The 20,329-nt window shown below is 43.5% G+C and overlaps 1 protein-coding gene across 2 annotated transcripts; it reads left to right on the forward strand.

The window, feature by feature from the left end:
- The first annotated feature begins 286 nt into the window (after window positions 1-286).
- Window positions 287-20,200, forward strand: dse (dermatan sulfate epimerase). Of its 2 annotated transcripts, XM_034527762.1 has the most exons (6): window positions 287-464; window positions 3,046-3,520; window positions 7,191-7,444; window positions 14,710-14,949; window positions 16,330-16,537; window positions 17,429-20,200. In XM_034527762.1, exons 2-6 carry the CDS (start codon window positions 3,090-3,092, stop codon window positions 19,164-19,166), a joined length of 2,871 nt encoding a protein of 956 aa, XP_034383653.1. In that variant the 5' UTR covers window positions 287-464; window positions 3,046-3,089; the 3' UTR covers window positions 19,167-20,200. The 2 variants fall into 2 exon arrangements, with proteins under 2 accessions (XP_034383653.1, XP_034383655.1); XM_034527764.1 differs by lacking the exon at window positions 287-464 and having other exon boundaries at window positions 3,412-3,516.
- The last annotated feature ends 129 nt before the right edge of the window (window positions 20,201-20,329 follow it).

Consider the following 20,329-nt stretch of genomic DNA (forward strand, 5'->3'; position numbering starts at 1 on the left):
ATCATATATTAATGCGCGGGGTCTAAACGCCTATATCCAACTCAAGTCCGGGGTCATGTACAAACCAGTACCCTTTTAACCTAATTTAGCTTTAAAACTCCAGTATCACACGGCATCCCCCGGTCAGCATTAGCAACGATTCACTCCCTGTTAACCTGGCTAAGTGGGAGGAGGGCGGCGGCCACTTATTTCATTAGGTCCCCTTTAAGTCTCTCTCTCCCCTGCCGCCCCTCCTCACTCACTCACTCGCTCGCGTGACGCTCCCTCCCGCACTCGCACACTCGTTCCCTCCCCTCCTCCCCTCTCTCGTCCCCTCCCCTCCTCCCCTCTCAAACTCTCCGTCTCGTCCCTGAAGCAAACTTTTCAACCCGGATCGATAATCTCTCTCGAAACCGCCGCTGTGACGAGAAGAAATGACCGTCGTGACGAAGGGGAGACGGATTTGCGAGCACCGCGTCTGACAGGTACCGTAAAGGACTTTCTTTCTTTCGTTTCTTTTCTTTTCTTTTTTTACACTTCACTGCTACCAAGTCTGTTCGCGGTCGATGCGAACAGGGCGACTTTTGTGCGTGGATTTCGGATTATCGATACCATTGATAACTGATATCGGGCCACTGTAGGCTTCAATTCACTTCACGGTTTGGTGGAGGGACTTTTTATTTGTATTTAGAGTAGTACAGACTAACTCACCCGCAGTCAAAATGATGGACTCTTTTTTTTTAATAAAACGGAAAGACTTAATGAAGGAAACGTTCGCATAAAGACAATGTGAGGTCTGTGAAGGGAGGAATGGTTTTTATGAGTGCAGCCGATAGCAGAAACACTTTCTGGTGGTTGACAATGAGACCTCGGCGGCTGCTTCTTCTTTTTTACCTTCTTACAACTGTGGAACAATGGTGGGCGACAGATATTAATCAGTCATAACGACTTCCTGAGTTTGAACAGCACTTAATTGTTTGAAGTCCGAGGTAGCCTAAAGTACTCTGGAGGCCTGAGTCGCGGTGCTAATCTAGATTTAAATTTGCATTGCTTTTGGCCTATTCATTTTACAGTGACAACACCATTTGCATTCCGTTGTCTTTTTGCTACGTGTCTAATAATCCCCTCATTGATGGAGAATATACTCTAAGCAAAATTAGAACTCAGTGTCAGAGCTACCATTTATGAAATAACTCAAGTGCAATGAGATGAGTAATGTCTCCAACAGAGCAGCAGACTCTTAAAAGGAGGGCCACAGCTAATGTAAAAGACCGTGAGGTCATGTACTTTGTGGTGGTTTTTTGGGTATTGGGTTTCTTTTTTTTTTTTACAATTCAAAACATACATGGTATGTATTTTCCTGGCTGGTTCTGGTTGGGTTAGCTGTATTCAATATACTTCTAATTTGATTACTTTCAGGCAAAGAAGGAATAGATTAATCATGAACTGGGGGATGGGTACTAATGTCAGGCCTCCGCTTTGATGCTTGACACGTTTCGATACTCTGCTGCAGACACATGGCAGTCGGTGCTCAGAAAATACAGAGATTTGGTACTCGGCCCTCTTAAAGGCCTTACTGTAGCACTTCTCCATTACAGTTTTATTCCTGGCAATGTGCAGACGGCTTTGAAACAACGCTGTCACCTCCGTTTTTACATAATATACCATTTAAAAATATATATATTTCATTGTAGCGCTTACCTGTACATTTCTTCTCAAATTAATGAACCAATCACTGTCTATAAAACGTAAGAAATTATGGCGGAAAAAAACAAACACAAGATCCACTCTCGGAGTTTAGATGCTTGTCGTTAAATGTCTTATATACCTATATATATATATATATATATATATATATATATATATATATATATATATATATATATATATAAAATCAATTTACAACAATATGAAACAGGATAAAAGGCAGCAGATCTTGACATTTGAGAAGCTGGAATGTGCATGTATAAATTACTTATTCTTATTGCATAATATCATTTACAGAAATTATAATTAAACGTTCGGGTGAATGAATGAAATATGAAAATACGGGTCTAAGTATAAAGACCTACTAATGATTAACTTGTTTTGTATCGCACTTATCTTAACAACATCCCTACCAAAATTGTATCCCTTGAGTTTAGTAAAGTATCCCAAAGCAAGTAAGTCTGACATCATTTTAATTCAGGCTTACAGGCGCCCTCAGTAAAAATAGATCCTTTTGCTCCTGACACAGTTGCACGTCCAGTGTGATGAATTAGTCCGGACTTGTTTCCTTCATGGCTCCGTCTCAGCTACAGTTCCACCATCCTCGTTGTTCATCACGGAGGAATGTGAAATGTGTCAGATGTCAAAAATGAACTTCAGAAATGTAGCTTTCCTTGTTTATTAAAAGGTAACAGAAAACACATGAACACCCCGGACAGCTCGCTGTATTAGAATGGACCCCAGTCTAGACGTTGTTGAAATCACTACCAAAGGGTTTTCCAGCCGGCCTTTGCCAAGAGCTCCACTAAGGTCATGGAATTTACTCTCATGTTCAGAGCAGAGATGGCGGGCCAACTCTTGTCTTTCTGTAGAGCGCAGCGGTTGAGTTTAGGGGTTGTAGAGTAATGTTGCTGCAGTAATGGGCCATTTATGACCTCCAGGCCTGCTCGTCTCGCCATCTGGGTCTGCGGGGCTAGACTTGTCTGACCAGCTCAAAAATCAATCTTGGGAAATGAATATGTGGAAACGCAGCGGGCAGAGGTGTAATATGATATCCGGATTTGGCTCTTACGTAGAGGTGAAGATTGTATCGCAGAAGGGTATAATATTCTTTTTGTGGGAACTATAGAGAATTAAGAATTTGAAAACTGTTTGTCTAAATTTTAATGCCAATGACTCCTACATCATCGGACAGTAGTGTTTTCAGTTCTAGCCACCATTACTATGGAACGCATACATCATCAGGAATACAGCTGTATCTAATTATTCAAGGTATCCAGGACTTTTGTAAGAAAAGACAATGCAGAATATGGGCTGGCTTTCTCTAATCCTTCTCTTCCCTCCACTGTTCCCTCTCAGCTGAGCTCCTTCGCCGATGCCACAGTCCCCTGTCTGATGAGACGATGATAACCCACACCCGCGGGGCCCCCACAGTCTTCTTCATAAGTCTGCTGTGGCCCCTGCTCGCCCCGGTGGCGGCGGCGGCAGAAGCGGAAGTGGACCCCAGCGTAGGAATTCCCTTCATGGGGGGAAACTACAATGGTCACCCCATGCTATACTTCAACCGGGGGGATGTGGAGAAGCTGCAGTACGCAGCGGCAGGGACTCATCGGGACATGGCGAGGAGGATCCGCGAGGCTGGTGAAACCATGCTGGAGCACCCGATGATGTACCTGCCCCCCTGGAGCCCGGCGGAGTTCAGCGCCCGCTGGAACGAGGTGTACGGAAACAACCTGGGTGTGCTGTCCATGTTCTGTGTGTTGTACCCACACAGGGCGGGAGCCCTCGACTTGGCCAAGGACTACATGGAGAGGATGGCGGCTCAGCCTAGTTGGTAGATTTTCTGTCTTTTTATTATTTTATTTACTGTCATTACGAGAGCCTGTGAGAAATTTGAACTGCCATCCTTTTAGCATTGGCTGCTGTTCTTTTTTTTACAGACAAATAGGTGTCTGTTCAGAGCTTACAGATGGTACCTGATATCTGTTTCCACCCCCATGTGTGTATCAACCGGGTATCAATGCGAGTCCTCCTGCTCAGAGGATTTCTGGTTGGCCCCGTCCAGGAGTGTTCTCCTTTTTGTTCTGTGGGCAGAGCTCTGGTGAAGATAAGTTTGTGCTCCGGGAAATATGTTTAGCAGCTGTTTGCCAAACATGAAAGGAAATTAAATGTTCAGATGTGAGCTGAATAGCCCACTCCAGGGACCTGGGCTGAGATTGAAGCTCGGTGTCCAGGTGACCGGACCAGAGTTGACATCACTCTGCATGTAAACCAGGGTTCAAACAGATACATAACAAATGTTTTTTTTAAAGTATCGATAATTCAGCTCAGTTGCCAGGAACAAAAGTAGGTATTTTTTGCATTTCTGCAAACAAAGGATTTGTTGAATGTTGCTATTTTTGCATTTGGTAAGAGCAAGGAATGTAGTATATCTAGAGAGCGTAATGGAAAGTTACGTGGTATAATCCTCCCTGGGCATAATGAGCAGTATAAAAAGCGAGAAAGCCGACCCAAGGGCAGGTGGCTGGTAGGGACGGGTAAAACAAACAAAATGCGAACACAAGCCATTCACCCAGGAGACCACTGTTGAGTGAAACCAAAAGTAAACATTGACTTTACACTTGATATGCAACATTGTTAGGCTCATTACATAACGTTACGCACGACAGTCTGCAGAAAGCGGACGTAATTGATGGTTGTCACGTTACGTTGTTACGTTGTTACATTGTTACGTTGTTACTTTGTTACATTGTTACGTTGTTACATTGTTACGTTGTTACATTGTTACGTTGTTACCTTGTTCTTTAATGCAAACATCATCGTTTTTCTTCCCGATAGTTTTTGTTTGGAAACGTCAACATTCAACATGTCCTGTGGTTTGTAGAAACGTACAGTGGCAACAATTCTTTTCTGGCTACTTGGTTGTTGGATTTCTTGGAACGGAGCATTTGCCATGGTCGGATCAAATGAGCTGAAATCACCCAGTATAAAAAAAAAGAAGAAGCAAAGAAAGTTGTCTTTTGAGCTTTGTTCACCTTTTGAACGTGGTTTAAGGTAATCGGTAAACCAGTGGTGATCATTTCAACACAAACCAATTGCCACACATAAACGTGGGGCTTTTAGCTCATTATCAAAGGACAGATCTCCTAAATCCTGTTGGAATAGATTGAAACGTTAGAAGGTGCTCTACACAGTAAACACTACAGTTCCATAGAGTTTAATCGCATATAGAGTATATAAATAAAATATTAAGTTTCCTGTACGAACCAGTTGCAAAAAAAGACAAACATCCTTGCCATACTGCACACCGTGAGAAGTACAACCAACAAGTCAGCTGAATCCATTCATTCAGCCCAATTTGAACAATTCTCAGGCTTTTCAGAGTCAGGCATGGCTCAACGTCATGCAGTCACCGGCCGTCGACGGTGCTTCCCCATTTCCCTAACAATTTGATTAAGTTCAATGAACATTAGTTCTGCCTTCAAGTGCAAAGTGGCCCGAGAAGTGGATTACATCCATTCACCGCTCCCCGGCTCTCCACGGCTCTCCACGGCTTTTATTTCAAAGACTATAAGAATGAAGGTCTCAGAAAAGGTTGCATCCAGTGTTGGGGTCCATGGTAACCGTCTACTGTTCATTCACATCCGCTCACAGAATTAGTCCATCAATTACCGAAGGGCTTCTCTCCCTGAGATGAACGTTGACTAGTCAATCGTCTCAGGAGTCGGGCTGCTTGCTGCATAGATGATGAGTCCTCACATCTCTAGGAGAATGTCGCACCAAATCTTTTAAACAGGAATTATATGAGTGAGTCGACCAGGTTACTTCCTGATATTTAGTATAATATAGTTCATTTAATGTTGGTGCATGGCTGCTGGGTTGCCTCCAGTCATTGAACGTGTGGAAGGGTATTTCTCCCCCAGCTCATTTCTAAGAGGGGGGGTTAGGAGGGTAGAGCTGGTGTGGTATTATTGTAATTTGCAGGACATTTTTTCACAATGTCGGTACGTGTGCCGCAGTGCAGAAAGGAGAAGCCACCGAACATGTGTTTTCACAACTTAAGAACCCACTGTGAGTTTTCTCCTTGGCCGCACTTTTAGAATGGTCACTGAACCTCTGAAGGCTCGCGCAGAGCGGCTCCAGGATTCAGTCAGCTGTGGTATTCATGACCTTCAATTATGTCTTCGAACAACACCATGAACCATGTCGGGCTGGGGAACTTCTACTTTGTGGCATACTGGTGTGTCTGCTTCCTCTTTTCTTTTTTTCTTTTTTTTGTATACAGTCTGTGCAAACATACAGAAGTGTGATTTTGTGTGCTTTGGCGTGATTTAATATACAGTCCACCTGTGACTTGGAATTATTTTATAATCACATTCCTTCTTGCCATAAGGGTAAATTGCAGCATAAAGCAACCCATTTGGTGTTAATTTGCATGAGCAGGTGGGAAGTGGTGTTCAAATAAACCTTAGCTGCCACTTAACATGTGGAAGCAATGTATTAGCAACCTCAAGTGGATGCCCAGTCTATACTTTCTTTTGCCAGTTCATGCTTTAAAACCTTTGGGGTTTAAAAACTTCAACAACAACTGAAAAGAGTGAATCCAAAATTATAATTCATGCACTCGAATTATTAACTTGTGCTCCTGAAGTAAAGAAACTTGACATTAAAGAGGCACAACAAGTCAAATTAAAAATATTATAATATATCCCCATTCAAGATATAAAAAAAAGAAGCTTTTACTTTTATAGATTGTCTAAGTTCTGATGACTGTCACTATTTTACAATGCGTTAGCATTAACAACTAGGGAAGAAGGGGTTAACAGCTGGGTTTTGGTATTGAGATGCGGACCAGACCCCAGCTGAATGTGGTCTGAGCGAGCGGATCTCAAGGCGTTCACTGCTGTACTTATATGTACTCATATATCCATATGTACTTATAAGCTCAACTTATATGTGATCGGATCACCCAGGCAACATGTCAACGCCGGTTCTGAACACAACCTTAGATTTGCAGTTTAAAATACAGCGCCAGGTTTCATCCCCACATCTGAGGTTCTTTTCTTATTTAACTAAAATGCGCAGACTGATTACACAACACCTTTCACTCTTTTACAACACCAACACTTAAGCACCCTTAAAACCCACAGGAGTCAGCATTCTCAGATCCTAGGGCCCCGTTAACCGGGTGAGAATGTGCACACACTACACTTTTAATGTTTTGTTTTTATAGGTAAGCAATGGTGCAGCAGTTGTGGTGCACGCGGTTACTTAGCATCTTTATTTTTGCTTTCAAAGTGAATATATGTTTTACAGCTGTGGCAAGGATAATTAAAAAGGCTTTGCAAAGAAAAAGGCCTTGTTGTTCATGACTATCATTTTCCAGGACTTAATTTTAAAGAGTGAATATTTGACACCTGATTACCGTTGAATGTTTATTTTCCATGTGCTCCACATATGTTTAAGGCCTTGCCTTGAGCCTCACGTGGGTGATTGTGTTGCAGGTTGGTTAAAGATGCCCCCTGGGATGAGGTTCCTTTGGCGCACTCTTTGGTCGGGTTCGCCACCGCCTACGACTTCCTGTACGAGTACTTGAACAAGGGCCAACAAGAGCGGTTCCTCCAGGTGATCGGCAACGCGTCACGCCTGATGTACGAGAAGTCATACGTCCGAGGCTGGGGGTTCCAGTACCTGCACAACCACCAGCCCACCAACTGTGTGGCGCTGCTCACAGGAAGCCTGGTTTACATGACCCAAGGTTAGTGGATAGGGATTCATGCCTTTGAAATGTCAATGTGTTTGATTGTATAGAGGTCTATTAGAAAATGACTCTACTTCTCACTTGATTTATACCTAAACGTTGTGAACATGACTTTATGGTCTGAATCGCTAGTTTCAAGTCTTCTTCAATACAGCATGATGTTCATTTAGTAAATTATGGTTCCATTTAGAGTAAAATAGACGATAAAGATGATTGACAGTTGTCAGGTGTTTTTATCTTACAACTTTCGCGGTGTGTTTTAAGCTCGTGAAAGTTAATTGCAACTTTTCTTGGTGGCCTAAAAGTGTCTTATTTAGCATTAGGGTGTACCCTCTCATGTCACTTCTGGTTCCAAAAAAACAAGATTGCGACTGCCAAATTACCGAAATTGAGGCTTCAAAGCGGCAGTCCACAGTCCAATTGATGACGTCACAGTGACTTTGTCTATGGTTTTCGCCCCCGTGGTGGCAGGGCCGAAAGATGAGCAAGAACATTTTACCACCAGTGGTTAAGATTTGTCGTGAATTTTTAAAAGAGATATTTATATGCCCTTCAGGTGGATTCCCAGCGTTTACTGATGTTTTAGTTTCCTTTATATATTTGATAAATTAATGTATAACCCCTTCACTCAGCAAGGGAGCTCATTCCAGCTCTGTGTGGGAGCTTTACGGGTTAGAAACCTGCCTTGCTCAGCATTAAGAAGCTTCAGCTCAACTAAAGGAATTCCATTAGTCTGTTTTTTTGTTTACTGTGGAGGTTTAGTCTGAAGGTCTTAAGGCTGATTCAGAGGATTTTGACCCGACTAAGGATGCAGTTGTGGAGGGAAAACAGTGTTTTTCGAGTTGTCCGTCGGACAAACAAACGGACGTCTCAGAAGCACCTGGTGGGAATCCATTCAATAAGTCACTGTGACCACTGTTTCGTTTTTTTGCCAGATCTTAAGAATTCATAGGGCAATTATGACAATTGAATTGACAATGAAGTAAATACATAAAAAATGCAACTTGATTGGTTAGCTGCCGGGGCACCAGATTTTGAAATTAAATATTCCTTTAGAATATTAGCTCACAAAAGTCAATATTTTGTTTTAGAAATCCTCATTCATATCTATTGTACCTCCAAGTCATATTTGCTCACTGTGGCTTGTTTATAGAGTCAGTTAAGGTCGGTAGTGCTGTAACAGCTTTTTTATTTCATCATTGATTAACCCGCCCAAATGTTGTTTGAGTCAAGACCAAGACCAGTGCGACTCCCACACTAAAACAGGCAGACATGCACAAAAGATCCCAGTCCTGACGTGAACTAAATGGCAGTGTGCAGAACCGCTGTGGTCACAGTGGTTTTATTTGAGGCTCAGTGAAAGCGGACCTCTACTCGCTTCATTATATTTTGTGTGGAGCCGAGGAAAAAATGAGTTTGTTACCCGGGGGAAGGCTTGTGCTCAGCCACTGCTCGGTTTTATTTTGCTTAAAGTGGGGCTTCATAGCAGACCTCATGTGGAGATGATGATATTGTCATACTGAGCAGGCGTGAGAAAATTGCTTCTTAAAAGTGTCTCGTCTGACACTGTGCAGAGGCCCCGGCTGCATTCCATTAGCGTATATGTATCATTAATTTCTTGTGCAAAGGGATGACATTACATCCAAATATTATTGTGCTAAAATTCCTGAGAATAAATGCAAAGTTTCCAATAAGCACTACTGGGAGAGAAGAACAAACTCTTGTCTTCGTCATTGGTTATCTGACACAATCTTTCAGCCAATTGCTGACTTTTTGGACCAGTTATTTCACTTTGTCATTTTTCTTCGTGCCCTAAAATAACTCACTCTTCCCGTGAACAGCCGCTCGCTAAAATTAGGAATATGCGAGTTTGTTTCTGGGGCAGCGCGGACAGACTCAGATAAACACATTCCAGATCCTCTAACTGAACTGTCCTCGGTGCGCACACAGTTCAACGGTGGGGAACCCCAACTCCCCTCCCCGTCACACAGTCTTCCCCTCTGGCTGTGTCCACGGCGCAATGTCCACCAGAGTGATGTCCACTGGAGCTACCGTGAGCTTCGGAGCTTATCATGAAACCAACCGCCTGGCATCCTGTTAAGACTTTTGAAAAGTCGAGTAAAGACACTGTAATATCAAGCGTGCTTGTTCCACATCATAAATTCATTGACAAACAAAACTATCCTTTTTTTACCTCCGTCCAATGGGGAGCAGCACTTCCTTCCAAAAACTCCTTTCCCCCTCCCTTTCCTCTGTTACTGCTTTTTAATAGAAAACAAGACTACGCGCCTATACACCACATGAATGCACCTCCCCCGCATTTGAGCCGTCAGACTCTGGAAAACATTGTCCTTCATTACTGTCCAGCCCCTAATGTGAAATGGATCAGAAAACTAAAAAAACACGCTCCCTGGCCAGTGGGAATACAAGATCCGTGAATTGCACACCAACCACGTGTGGCGATGAGCAGAGAGTAATGTCCAAGAGCGTTGTTGGAAAATAACAAATCCTGTGACCTTTCACATTCCTCTGGACATAATGTGTGCTGAGTGAGGGATCTGTGGGTATCCAGGCCCAGCACCCTGGCTAGTATTCCAGTAATCGCTTTGTTGTAATTGTTTTGTGTGTCCTCATTTGCCTTGGATTTTGTTTTGATGACTTTGGAGTTTCAAGACACTTTGTTCAAATTTCTCACGAAATGCTGCTGATGCAAGAGCTGGACATCTAAAATCTGTCACTGTCTGTGTGGCAGAGGGTTAAAATCTCAGGAAATGTCTACTTCGCACGCAGGCTTTGTAGTTCCCGTCAGCTCTGTGTGGCTTTTTAGCCTATTAAGTAGAAATAAAGGGCCACTTCTAAGGAAACGAAAACACCGTGATTCTAACGGTACGGTTTCAAAGTAGCTTCCCCAACACCTTATTGTCAAATTAGCCCAAAGAAACTGAAGCCGTAAGACAAACATCTCTTATTTTCAAATTGTTTCCGTGGCCTTCAAGAGGCCACAAAAGAAATCGTCAGTGCAGCTAAATAAACTATTTAGTTTTCTTGAACCAGGCAAATTGTGTTTACTAAACCTGTTATTTGTTATCTTGTTTTTGCCTTTGAGGAAAGTGCTGAAGGGTCTCAAGCTGCTCAGTTGCTTATGGAGGGTGTAAATAGTTTGTGTAAATATGGTCTTTGTACGTGCCAAGAGTTCCTGTGTGATGGTAAATACCTGCTCTGTGTAGACCAGCCGTCCCCAAACCAAACACCAATGGGGACGGCTCCAGTGGGCGGACTCGGCCGGCTGGGCGGGTGCTTGCCAGTTACCACCGATGGCCCTGGGTCTCCTCCATGAACTGAGGCCGGAGTGTTCATGTGGTCGCCTGTTCTCATAGTAAAGTCTATGTGCGTGATCCAGCGGTGTGTGAGAGAGTACACATGGTGTAGTGTGCCATGGTGGTGTCATGCTTTCCAGAGCCACAAGTACACATTGTGTGTGGGAGGTTTCTTTAGGCAACAGACTTATAGAAGCTGTTTTTGAATTCATTCCATCAGTGACATAACACACACACACACACACATACTATAAAAACGCGGGCCCCCAGTCACTTTGTAATGCAGGTTCTCTCATTTTGGATCTGTTCTCGAAGCACTTTTAATTCAATTCAATTCAATTCAGTTTATTTTGTACAGCCCAATATCACAAATTACAAATTTGCCTCTGAGGGCTTTACAATCTGTACACATACGACATCCCCGTCCCAGGACCTCACATCGGATCAGGAAAAACTCCCCAAAAATAACCTTTGACAGGGAAAAAAGGGAAGAAACCTTCAGGAGAGCAACAGAGGAGGATCCCTCTCCCCGGATGGACAGAAGCAATAGATGTCATGTGTACAGAATGAACAGCATTTACAAAGTTACATAAACACATTACATGAATATGACAATGTATGAATGGAACTCCAATCCATGAAACAGAAGGAGGTAGAGAGGAGGGGGGGCGGGGCGCATCAGCAGGGCCAACGCGGGAGGCCGGCTCACCAGGCATCAGACACCTCCAGGTCCAATGGACCCTATGAGACGTGAAGTCACAACGACTCCGGGGAGGAAGCAGAGTTAGTAAGGTGCAATGGAGAGATGTAAATTCATCCATAAGGAGAGAGAGAAGAGGAGATAGGTGCTCAGTGTATCCTAAAACATCACCCAACAGCCTATAAGCAGCATATCAAGGGGCTGGACCAGGGCAAACCTGATTCAGCCCTAACTATAAGCACTATCAAACAGGAAAGTCTTAAGTCTATTCTTGAATGAGGTGACTGTGTCTGCCTCCCGGACTGAAAGTGGAAGCTGGTTCCATAAAAGAGGAGCTTGATAACTGAAGGCTCTGGCTCCCATCCTACTTTTTAGGACTCTAGGAACCACGAGTAGCCCCGCATTTAGTGAGCGCAGCTCTCTAGTGGGGCAATATGGTACTACAAGCTCCTTAAGATATGATGGTGCATCACCAATCAAGGCTTTGTAGGTGAGGAGAAGAATTTTAAATGTGATTCTTGATTTTAGAGGGAGCCAGTGCAGAGCAGCTAATACAGGAGTAATGTGATCTCTTTTCTTAGTTTTTGTGAGTACACGAGCTGCAGCATTCTGGATCAACTGGAGGGACTTAAGAGACTTATTAGAGCAGCCTGATAATAAGGAGTTGCAGTAATCTAGTCTGGAAGTAACAAACGCGTGAACCAGCTTTTCTGCATCTTTTTGAGACAAGATGTGCCTGATTTTTTAAATGTTACGTAGATGAAAAAATGCAATCCTTGAGATTTGCTTAACGTGGGAGTTAAAGGACAAGTCTCGGTCAAAGATAACGCCGAGATTCTTTACAGTGGTGTTGGATGCCAGGGAAATGCCATCTACAGAAACCACATCACCATATAATTGATCTCTGAGGTGTTCAGGGCCCAGTAAAATAACTTCAGTTTTGTCTGAGTTTAACATCAGGAAGTTGCAGGTCATCCATGTTTTTTTGTCTTTAAGACATTCTTGAATTTTAGCGAGCTGGTTGGTCTCCTCTGGTTTGATCGATAGATATAATTGAGTATCGTCTGCATAGCAATTAAAGTTTATGCAGTGTTTCCTGATAATATTGCCCAAAGGAAGCATATATAAGGTAAATAAAATTGGTCCAAGCACAGAACCTTGTGGAACTCCGTGATTAACGTTGGTGGTCATTGAGGCTTCATCGTTTACAAATACAAATTGAGATCGATCTGATAAATAGGATTTAAACCAACTTAGTGCGGTACATGAAATGCCAATCGACTGATCCAGTCTCTGTAATAGGATGTCATGATCAATGGTGTCGAACGCAGCACTAAGGTCTAATAATACCAGTACGGAGATGAGTCCTTTATCTGATGCAATTAGGAGGTCATTTGTAATTTTCACCAGTGCTGTCTCTGTGCTGTTCATGAAGTCATTACTACTGAGGTCTATAGGAATACACGGCTCCACAGAGCTGTGACTCTCTGTCAGCCTGGCTACAGTGCTAAAGAGAACCCTGGGGTTGTTCTTATTTTTCTCTATTACTGATGAGTAATAGGCTGCTCTGGCATTACGGAGAGCCTTTTTATATGTTTTAAGACTATCTCGCCAAACTAAGCGTGATTCTTCCAGATTGGTGGAACGCCATATACTTTCGAGCTTTCGTGAAGTTTGCTTTAGGTCGCGGGTCTGAGGGTTATACCAGGGAGCAAACCTCCTTTGCCTCACTGTCTTTTTCTTCAGTGGGGCTATCAAGTCTAGTGTCATTCTCAGTGAGCCTGTAGCACTATCGACAATATGATCAATCTGGGACGGACTAAAGTTAGCACAGGAGTCCTCCGTCACATTGAGACGTGGTATTGAATCAAATGCAGAAGGAATCGCTTCTATAAATTTAGCTACAGCACTGTCAGTTAGACATCTGGTGTAGAAACTTTTGACTAACGGTGTATACTCCGGGAGTATAAACTCAAAAGTTATGAGGTAATGGTCTGACAGAAGAGGGTTCTGTGGGAAGACCTCCAAATGCTCAATGTCAATGCCATATGTAAGAACAAGTGAGTGGGTTTCTGTACTCTCTGACAGAAGCCAATCGAGTCCAACAATGAGATAAATGCAGTACTAAGGCAATCATTATCAATATCCACATGAATATTAAAATCTCCTACAATAATAACCTTATCACTTTTAAGGACTAAACTTGATAAACACTCTGAAAATTCAGATATAAATTCTGAATATGGACCTGGTGGCCGGTACAGTATAACAAATAGGATTGGCTGTAATTTTTTACAGGTTGGATGTAACAGACTAAGAACAAGGCTTTCAAATGAGTTGTAGTTTAATTTAGGTTTAGGATTCATTAATAGGCTTGAGTCAAAGATGGCTGCTACTCCACCTCCTCGGCCGGTGCCTCGAGGAATGTGAGTATTAATATGACTTGGAGGAGTTGATTCATTTAGGCTGACATATTCTTCATTGCTCAGCCAGGTTTCAGTAAGACACAATAAATCAATGTGATTGTCTGATATTAAATCATTTACTAATACAGCTTTAGATGACAGAGATCTAATATTTAGGAGTCCACATTTAATTCTCTTGTTTTGTTGCACTTTTGAAATAGTGATGTTAACCTGTATGATGTTATTTTGTATGACTCCTCTTCTGGTTACTTTTGATTTAATTAATTTAAGTGTCCGTGGGACAGACACAGTCTCTATAGAGTTAAGGTTAAGGGTGGGTAACCCTTATGGCCACTGCTTGCAAAAAGAGTTTTGGAGAAAACCGTAAAAATCTATTATTCTCCATGTATGTTGTATAATACCTTTCTGCAGCTTGTCTGACTAGGCTAGGGCGATTCTGATTAAGTTTTTCAGTGTGAAAATATTTATGATGTAGAAACCGTTCCCTGTATCGGATTGGATAAATCCCCGTAGCGACAGTGTAGTTCCCCTTTGTGCCAAAGGGAAATTATGTTTCTGCCTTGAACAGTGATGAACAGAAACAAAGCTGCACTTGAAATGTGCATTGTGCAATTTTCAAAAAACAATCTTGAAGTATCTGCCATCAGAGGTTGCTGAAGGTATCAAGCATTTTCCTTTTGAACCAATAAGATATTCATATGGTTAGTTCATTGATTTAAGGATATGAATCCAATAAATAAAGACTACCAGAAAGGTGGGAAAACACAACCAAAACAATATGATGTGTTTGTGAAACTATCTCAACTTCCTGTGTTCCAGGTTACCTGCAGGAGGCCTACCTGTGGACCAAGCAGGTCCTGTCCATCATGGAGAAGTCCATGGTCCTTCTGCAGGATGTGACGGATGGCTCCCTGTATGAAGGAGTGGCCTATGGGACTTACACCACCCGCTCTCTGTTCCAGTACATGTTCCTGGTGCAGCGCCACTTCGCCATCAACCACTTCGACCACCCCTGGCTCCTCAAACACTTCGCCTTCCTGTACAGGACTATCCTGCCGGGTAACTGTCACTTCGCCTGCTGTGGCCAGCACAGTTGTTTTCGCAATTTAGCTGTGAATGGCCGACACAAAGAATGCTTTATCCCAGAAGTTGGATATATTAGGTTCGACGTAAAGAAATCACCAGAGGCCGGCTGGCACATTAGGGAGCCGATATGGCGGTATGCGTGCGTGTAGTTATTACTTTCCTGGATGCATTTGCGAAGCTGAGCTGAGACCTGCAGGGATACGCGCCGTCCTGGGAGTTTTGTCTGTCTGAAGGTCAGGGGGAGGGCAGCAGTGGGGGAGGGGCCCCCCAGGTCAGACTCGGACATTTGGCAGCCCCCTGCCAACTGTTTCTGTATTGTGGCCGAGCAGCACCGCTGCACTCAGAAAGCACCTCTAATTACATCAGCCAGGAGGGCCTTGGATCCGGAGCCACAATAGCAGCAGGAATGTGCTGAGAGGGATTTAAGACTCAAATCCAAGCATTACTGAACGGGGTTAAAATATCAGTCCAAGAGAGAGCCGAGGCCCTCTCTCTTACAGTCTCCTCCTCTTCACTATCAACTGTACAATAAAAAAAAAAGCCCCAAAAAGGTCCGTGTGTGTTGAAGTGTCAGCTGCATACAGTTCTGAAGGGAACAGAAGAGTCCGGTTGAAGTTTAAGCATCGAAAAAGAACCGTAAACGGCAGTCGTAAGTGATAAAAGGAGTGATAAGTGGAAGTGCCGAACGCTGTCAGGTCAAGTGTCAGTGGAAGTGGAGTGCAATGTCTCTTTACCTTTTAAGCACCAAAAGGAGCTGAAGTGTCAGTTGAAGTCTCAGCACTGAATGGAGCCGGTTACTTCAGTAACCGGGTCATGACTTCTGGAGTTTGTCGCTTGTGGGCAACACAAGCCGAGTGCCATGTAGTTCTATTCTACTGGAGAGAAGGAAAAACATGTATTTTTGTGTTTGTTTTGGGACAAACACAAAACAAACAGTCCCTTTTTAAAATCTGTTCAAATGTGCTGTTTATGTGTGCGCTAAAATAGATAATCGGATAGCGTTAGTTCAGTTCCTGTAATGAATATCTGAGAGAATGTCTTCTTTGTTCAGCCATGCTTACAGGGAGAGTACGAAGAGGATTTACTTTCTGTTGTGATTTCTGTTCACGATTGTTTTTGGTTGACAAATGATTGGCTGTGATTGCGTGCTGTAGTTACTGTCGCTGGTTTTGTAAGAACCCTCCCACCCCCAGAGAATTACAGACAACAAAGCAGTGTGAACAAGTCGCCCTTGGTTTGGGACTGAGCTGGGTCACGTTTAACCCATTGTCTACGGTGTTGAATATTTCTGCACGACGCCTCCTGTGAAAGCCCGCCACTGACGCTGCGCTCTGTTTTTCACGGCCTCCGTAGGATTCCAGAGGACCGTGGCCATCGCAGATTCCAACTACAACTGGTTCTACGGACCGGAGAGCCAGCTGGTCTTCTTGGATCGCTACGTGTTGCGCAACGGCAGTGGAAACTGGCTGGCAGATCTGATTCATCAGAACAGGGTGATGGAGGGGCCGGGGCAGGCTGGAAAGGGCCAGCGATGGTGTACTCTTCACACAGAGTTCATCTGGTGAGCTGCTGGATTTGGTTTCATAATAGGAAACATATGACTACAGTTTTCTTTTTTTACCTCGCATTTTGGCCTTCGTTTCTTTTATCCGTTGACTTGCCATGGTCGAGATATTTTAATCTAGGGCTGCACCTAATGATTAATTTATGATTAATTGAATGATGTGTTAATTCATTTGATCTAGAAAATAAGACAATTACAGATCATAAAAAGGGGATATCTTGTATTTTCATCTGTTCTACTGTCAACAACTATATGGGGTTTAATTTACAATTTAAAAATGGAGACCAGCCAACGCTTAGCTTTTATTTAATTGAAATGGCGTCATCGATTCTCTACAAATTGATTACTTGACTGATTGTTTCGGCTGTATTTGAATCCCAGCTTCATCCTCTGAAGAATGAAAAAGGAGGCAGCCATAGCTCACTAATTAACACGTTATATCTTATTCGTTTTACTCCGTACAAAAAAACAAAAGATAAAAAACAGCACATGATGGTACAGTGACTTCCTGGAGTCTCCACTGGTTGCCTGGCAACCTCACGGTAATGATAAAGTCACTGGCCTGGCCTGGTTTTTAGTTTTTTTCATACAGACAAGCTTACTCTTATTCTTTATCTTGTGTTATTTAGCAGACAGACAGATGAAAGTGGTTTTGATCTTGATATGTACTATTGATCTCACAGCTTTCCTCTTAGGGTTGCCAAAAGGCATTGTGGGAAAATGTAATAAATCACATAATCACGGTACATGCGATTGATAAATAAATTGCAGCATGTCATCACAAAATCCCCGCTGAAAACCCTTTTAAACTGATGAGCCATTAGTGGTTGCTTTTGATTGATGTCCGTATATATTCACCTGATATCCGTGGTCTCTCGGTGTCCACAGGTATGACCCAGGACTGATTGCCAAGCCTCCGTCAGACTTTGGAACATCCCAGCTCCACTACTTTGAGGACTGGGGCGTGGTGACCTACGGCAGTGCTCTACCTGCGGACACCAACCGCACCTTTCTCTCCTTCAAGTCTGGGAAGCTGGGGGGACGCGCCATCTTCGACATTGTCCACAGGAACAAGTACAAAGAGTGGATCAAAGGGTGGAGGAACTTCAACGCTGGACACGAGCACCCCGATCAGAACACTTTCACCTTTGCGCCCAATGGTGTCCCATTCATCACTGAGGCGCTGTATGGACCCAAGTACACTTTGTTGAACAACGCGGTGTTGTTCAGCTCTGCAGTCTCAGGGAGCTGCTTTAAGCCGTGGGCTGGACAGGTCACGGAAGCCTGCGACTCCAAGTGGTTGAAGTACAAGGTGGGGCTGGCGGCAGACGCACAGGGCAGAGTCGAAGCCGCGATGGAGAGACAGGGAATGGTCTTCATCCGGGGTGAGGGGCATTCCGCTTATAACCCAGAATTGAAGATCAGGAGCTTCCAGAGGAACCTGCTCCTTCTTCACCCACAGCTCCTTCTCCTCGTAGACCACATCCATCTGCATCCAGACAGCCCCACCCGGGCCACAAGTGCCTTCTTTCACAACACTGAACTCCCGTTCCAGGGCACTAATATAGATGGTGTTCACGGAGCATTTGTGTCACACAGGGAGGATAAGTATAAGATGTTTTGGATGGATGACACAGGCTACAGTAACAAAGGAGTGGTAGGTTATTGGAATTACCCACGAGGGTACCCGTACAATGGCTCCAACTATGTGAACGTCACAATGCCATTGAGGTACCCCCACACCAGAGTGGCCTACATTTTCTTTGGACCAGGCGTGGACGTGCAGAGCTTCAGCCTGCGTGGAGACGACCAGCGAGTGGATATTTACCTGGCCACCAAGGATCACACGTACACCATCTACCTGCTGACCGGAGAGCTCACTAGCAAGCCTCTGTTTGCGATGGTGCTGGTGGACCACAAGAAGGTCGTGTTCGAGAAGGCGGCGGGCGCGGAGGACGGCTCACCCGAGGAGGTGGAGGAGTACGTCAACGTGATGGAGGACAACCTGCAGCACGTCAAGCCCGTCTTCCAGCAGATGGAGAGGCACATCCTCGGACGGGTTCTCAACACCGCCAGCTTCCGTAAGACCGCAGAGCGCCTCCTTCAGTTCTCAGACAAGAAGAAGACGGAGGAGGTCATTGAGAAGATGTTCGCCATGTCTAAGAAGCAGGGCAAGGGCAAAGGGGGGAAGAAGGTGAACCTCGGAGAGAAGCTTTCTGAGAGTCTGCCGGACATTTTTGCACAGATTGAGGTGAATGAGAAAAAGGTGCGGCAGAGGACTTCAAAGCGTACGTACGAGGATAGTCCGGAGGAGGGGGAGGGACCCTTTATGGATTACGCAGACGGCCGCAAAAACAGAAAGGGGGCCTTTGTCAAGGGTCGTAAATTCAAGGAGGTTCACATGGTGGCCACGGCCGGGAGCGAGGGTCTCTCCAGCACCGCCTCTTACATAAGACTCTTTCTCCTCCTGAACACCGCCACCTTCTTTCTGCTGCTGGCTGTGTTACTGACTCGCTTCCAGAGAGGTCGGAGTTTGCACACGCAGAGATGTTTCTACACCATCCTTCTGATCGACTGCTTCATCTTACTGTACCTCTACTCCTCCTGCTCTCACACGCAGTGTTAGCGTCACGAGTGCGCCCAAAGAGGGCGGGGGTTCGTCCAACTGCAGATCGAATGGTGTGTTGTTTGTGTTGAAGTAAATGCTGGACCCCACACCTCAGTCTGAGCCGGATCTTATGACACAATATTAAAGGGGCCAGTTTTAGAAACCCCCCAAAAAAAGAAAAGCTGAGATTTCAAGAAAGGAATATGAAATATTTTGAGAATAAAAGGTCATGTTGTAAGAATATAGAAAATAAAAAAGTCACAATATTCCATCAATATAGCCTTTAATGTGATTAGATTCTCATTTGCTTTCATATTGTAGTGATACGCAGGCTTTCAGCTTTAACTAGTCAAGTTAGTGTTGCGACTGGGCTGAAAATCTTGGTTTCATAGATTTTATAATGTAAATTGACAATCATATTTTACCTTTTATAGAAATTACAACACTATTCATATAATATTATGCATTTTATTCTCATAATATTATGACAAATATTACTTTATACTACTATTGCCATGTTTATTTTCTTTATATTTTTTGTAGACATCACGACTCATTATATTCCTTTTTCTATTTTATTTATATAACCCTGAATTCCAAAATATGCCTCATGGGCCTAAAGGATAGTAATATATAGATTACAACCTTGCCATAATATTGTGACTTTTCTAGAAAGTACAACTGTATTCTCATAACATTCTGACTCTCCTTTCCCCAGAATATTATAAGTATATTCTTGAAATCTCTTTTTTTCTTTTTGTACTGTGTCCCAAATACTCGTACGGTCTACCTAATGGGTAACAGGAAAAACAACTAATTCCAAATAGGAATTGATGATTAGCCGAGATGAAACCAGACCACCTCTGATGTAATAAGCTTCTGTGGAGCTTTCGAACCGAGTCTGTGTGAAGTTTATCCTTTGTTGTGTTCAGAGGTCCTCCCTTGTGTCAAAGATCTCAAGGTTAGCCACTATGATGCAGTCGCCACACCTGTGCTTGAGATTTGTCCTGTCTACATGGAAATACATTTAAATGTATATATGTGAAAGCAAGATATATTTTTATTATTGTTTTTTGTGTTTTTTGTGTTTTTTTTTTTACTATTTGTAAATAAATTTACTACATGCATAGGTATGCATTCCTTGTGTGTTGTTCATGCTGGCTCACCGACACGCAGACACA

The sequence above is a fragment of the Cyclopterus lumpus genome, chromosome 24 (genome assembly GCF_009769545.1).
Source record: "Cyclopterus lumpus isolate fCycLum1 chromosome 24, fCycLum1.pri, whole genome shotgun sequence".
Taxonomy (NCBI): Eukaryota; Metazoa; Chordata; class Actinopteri; order Perciformes; family Cyclopteridae; genus Cyclopterus; species Cyclopterus lumpus.

Coding starts and splice junctions, on each gene's coding strand:
- dse (XM_034527762.1), top strand. CDS start 3,090: ATGATAACCCACACCCGCGGGGCCCCCACAGTCTTCTTCATAAGTCTG. Junction 14,950..16,329: donor GTACAGGACTATCCTGCCGG/GTAACTGTCACT, acceptor CGGCCTCCGTAG/GATTCCAGAGGACCGTGGCC. Junction 16,538..17,428: donor CTTCACACAGAGTTCATCTG/GTGAGCTGCTGG, acceptor CGGTGTCCACAG/GTATGACCCAGGACTGATTG.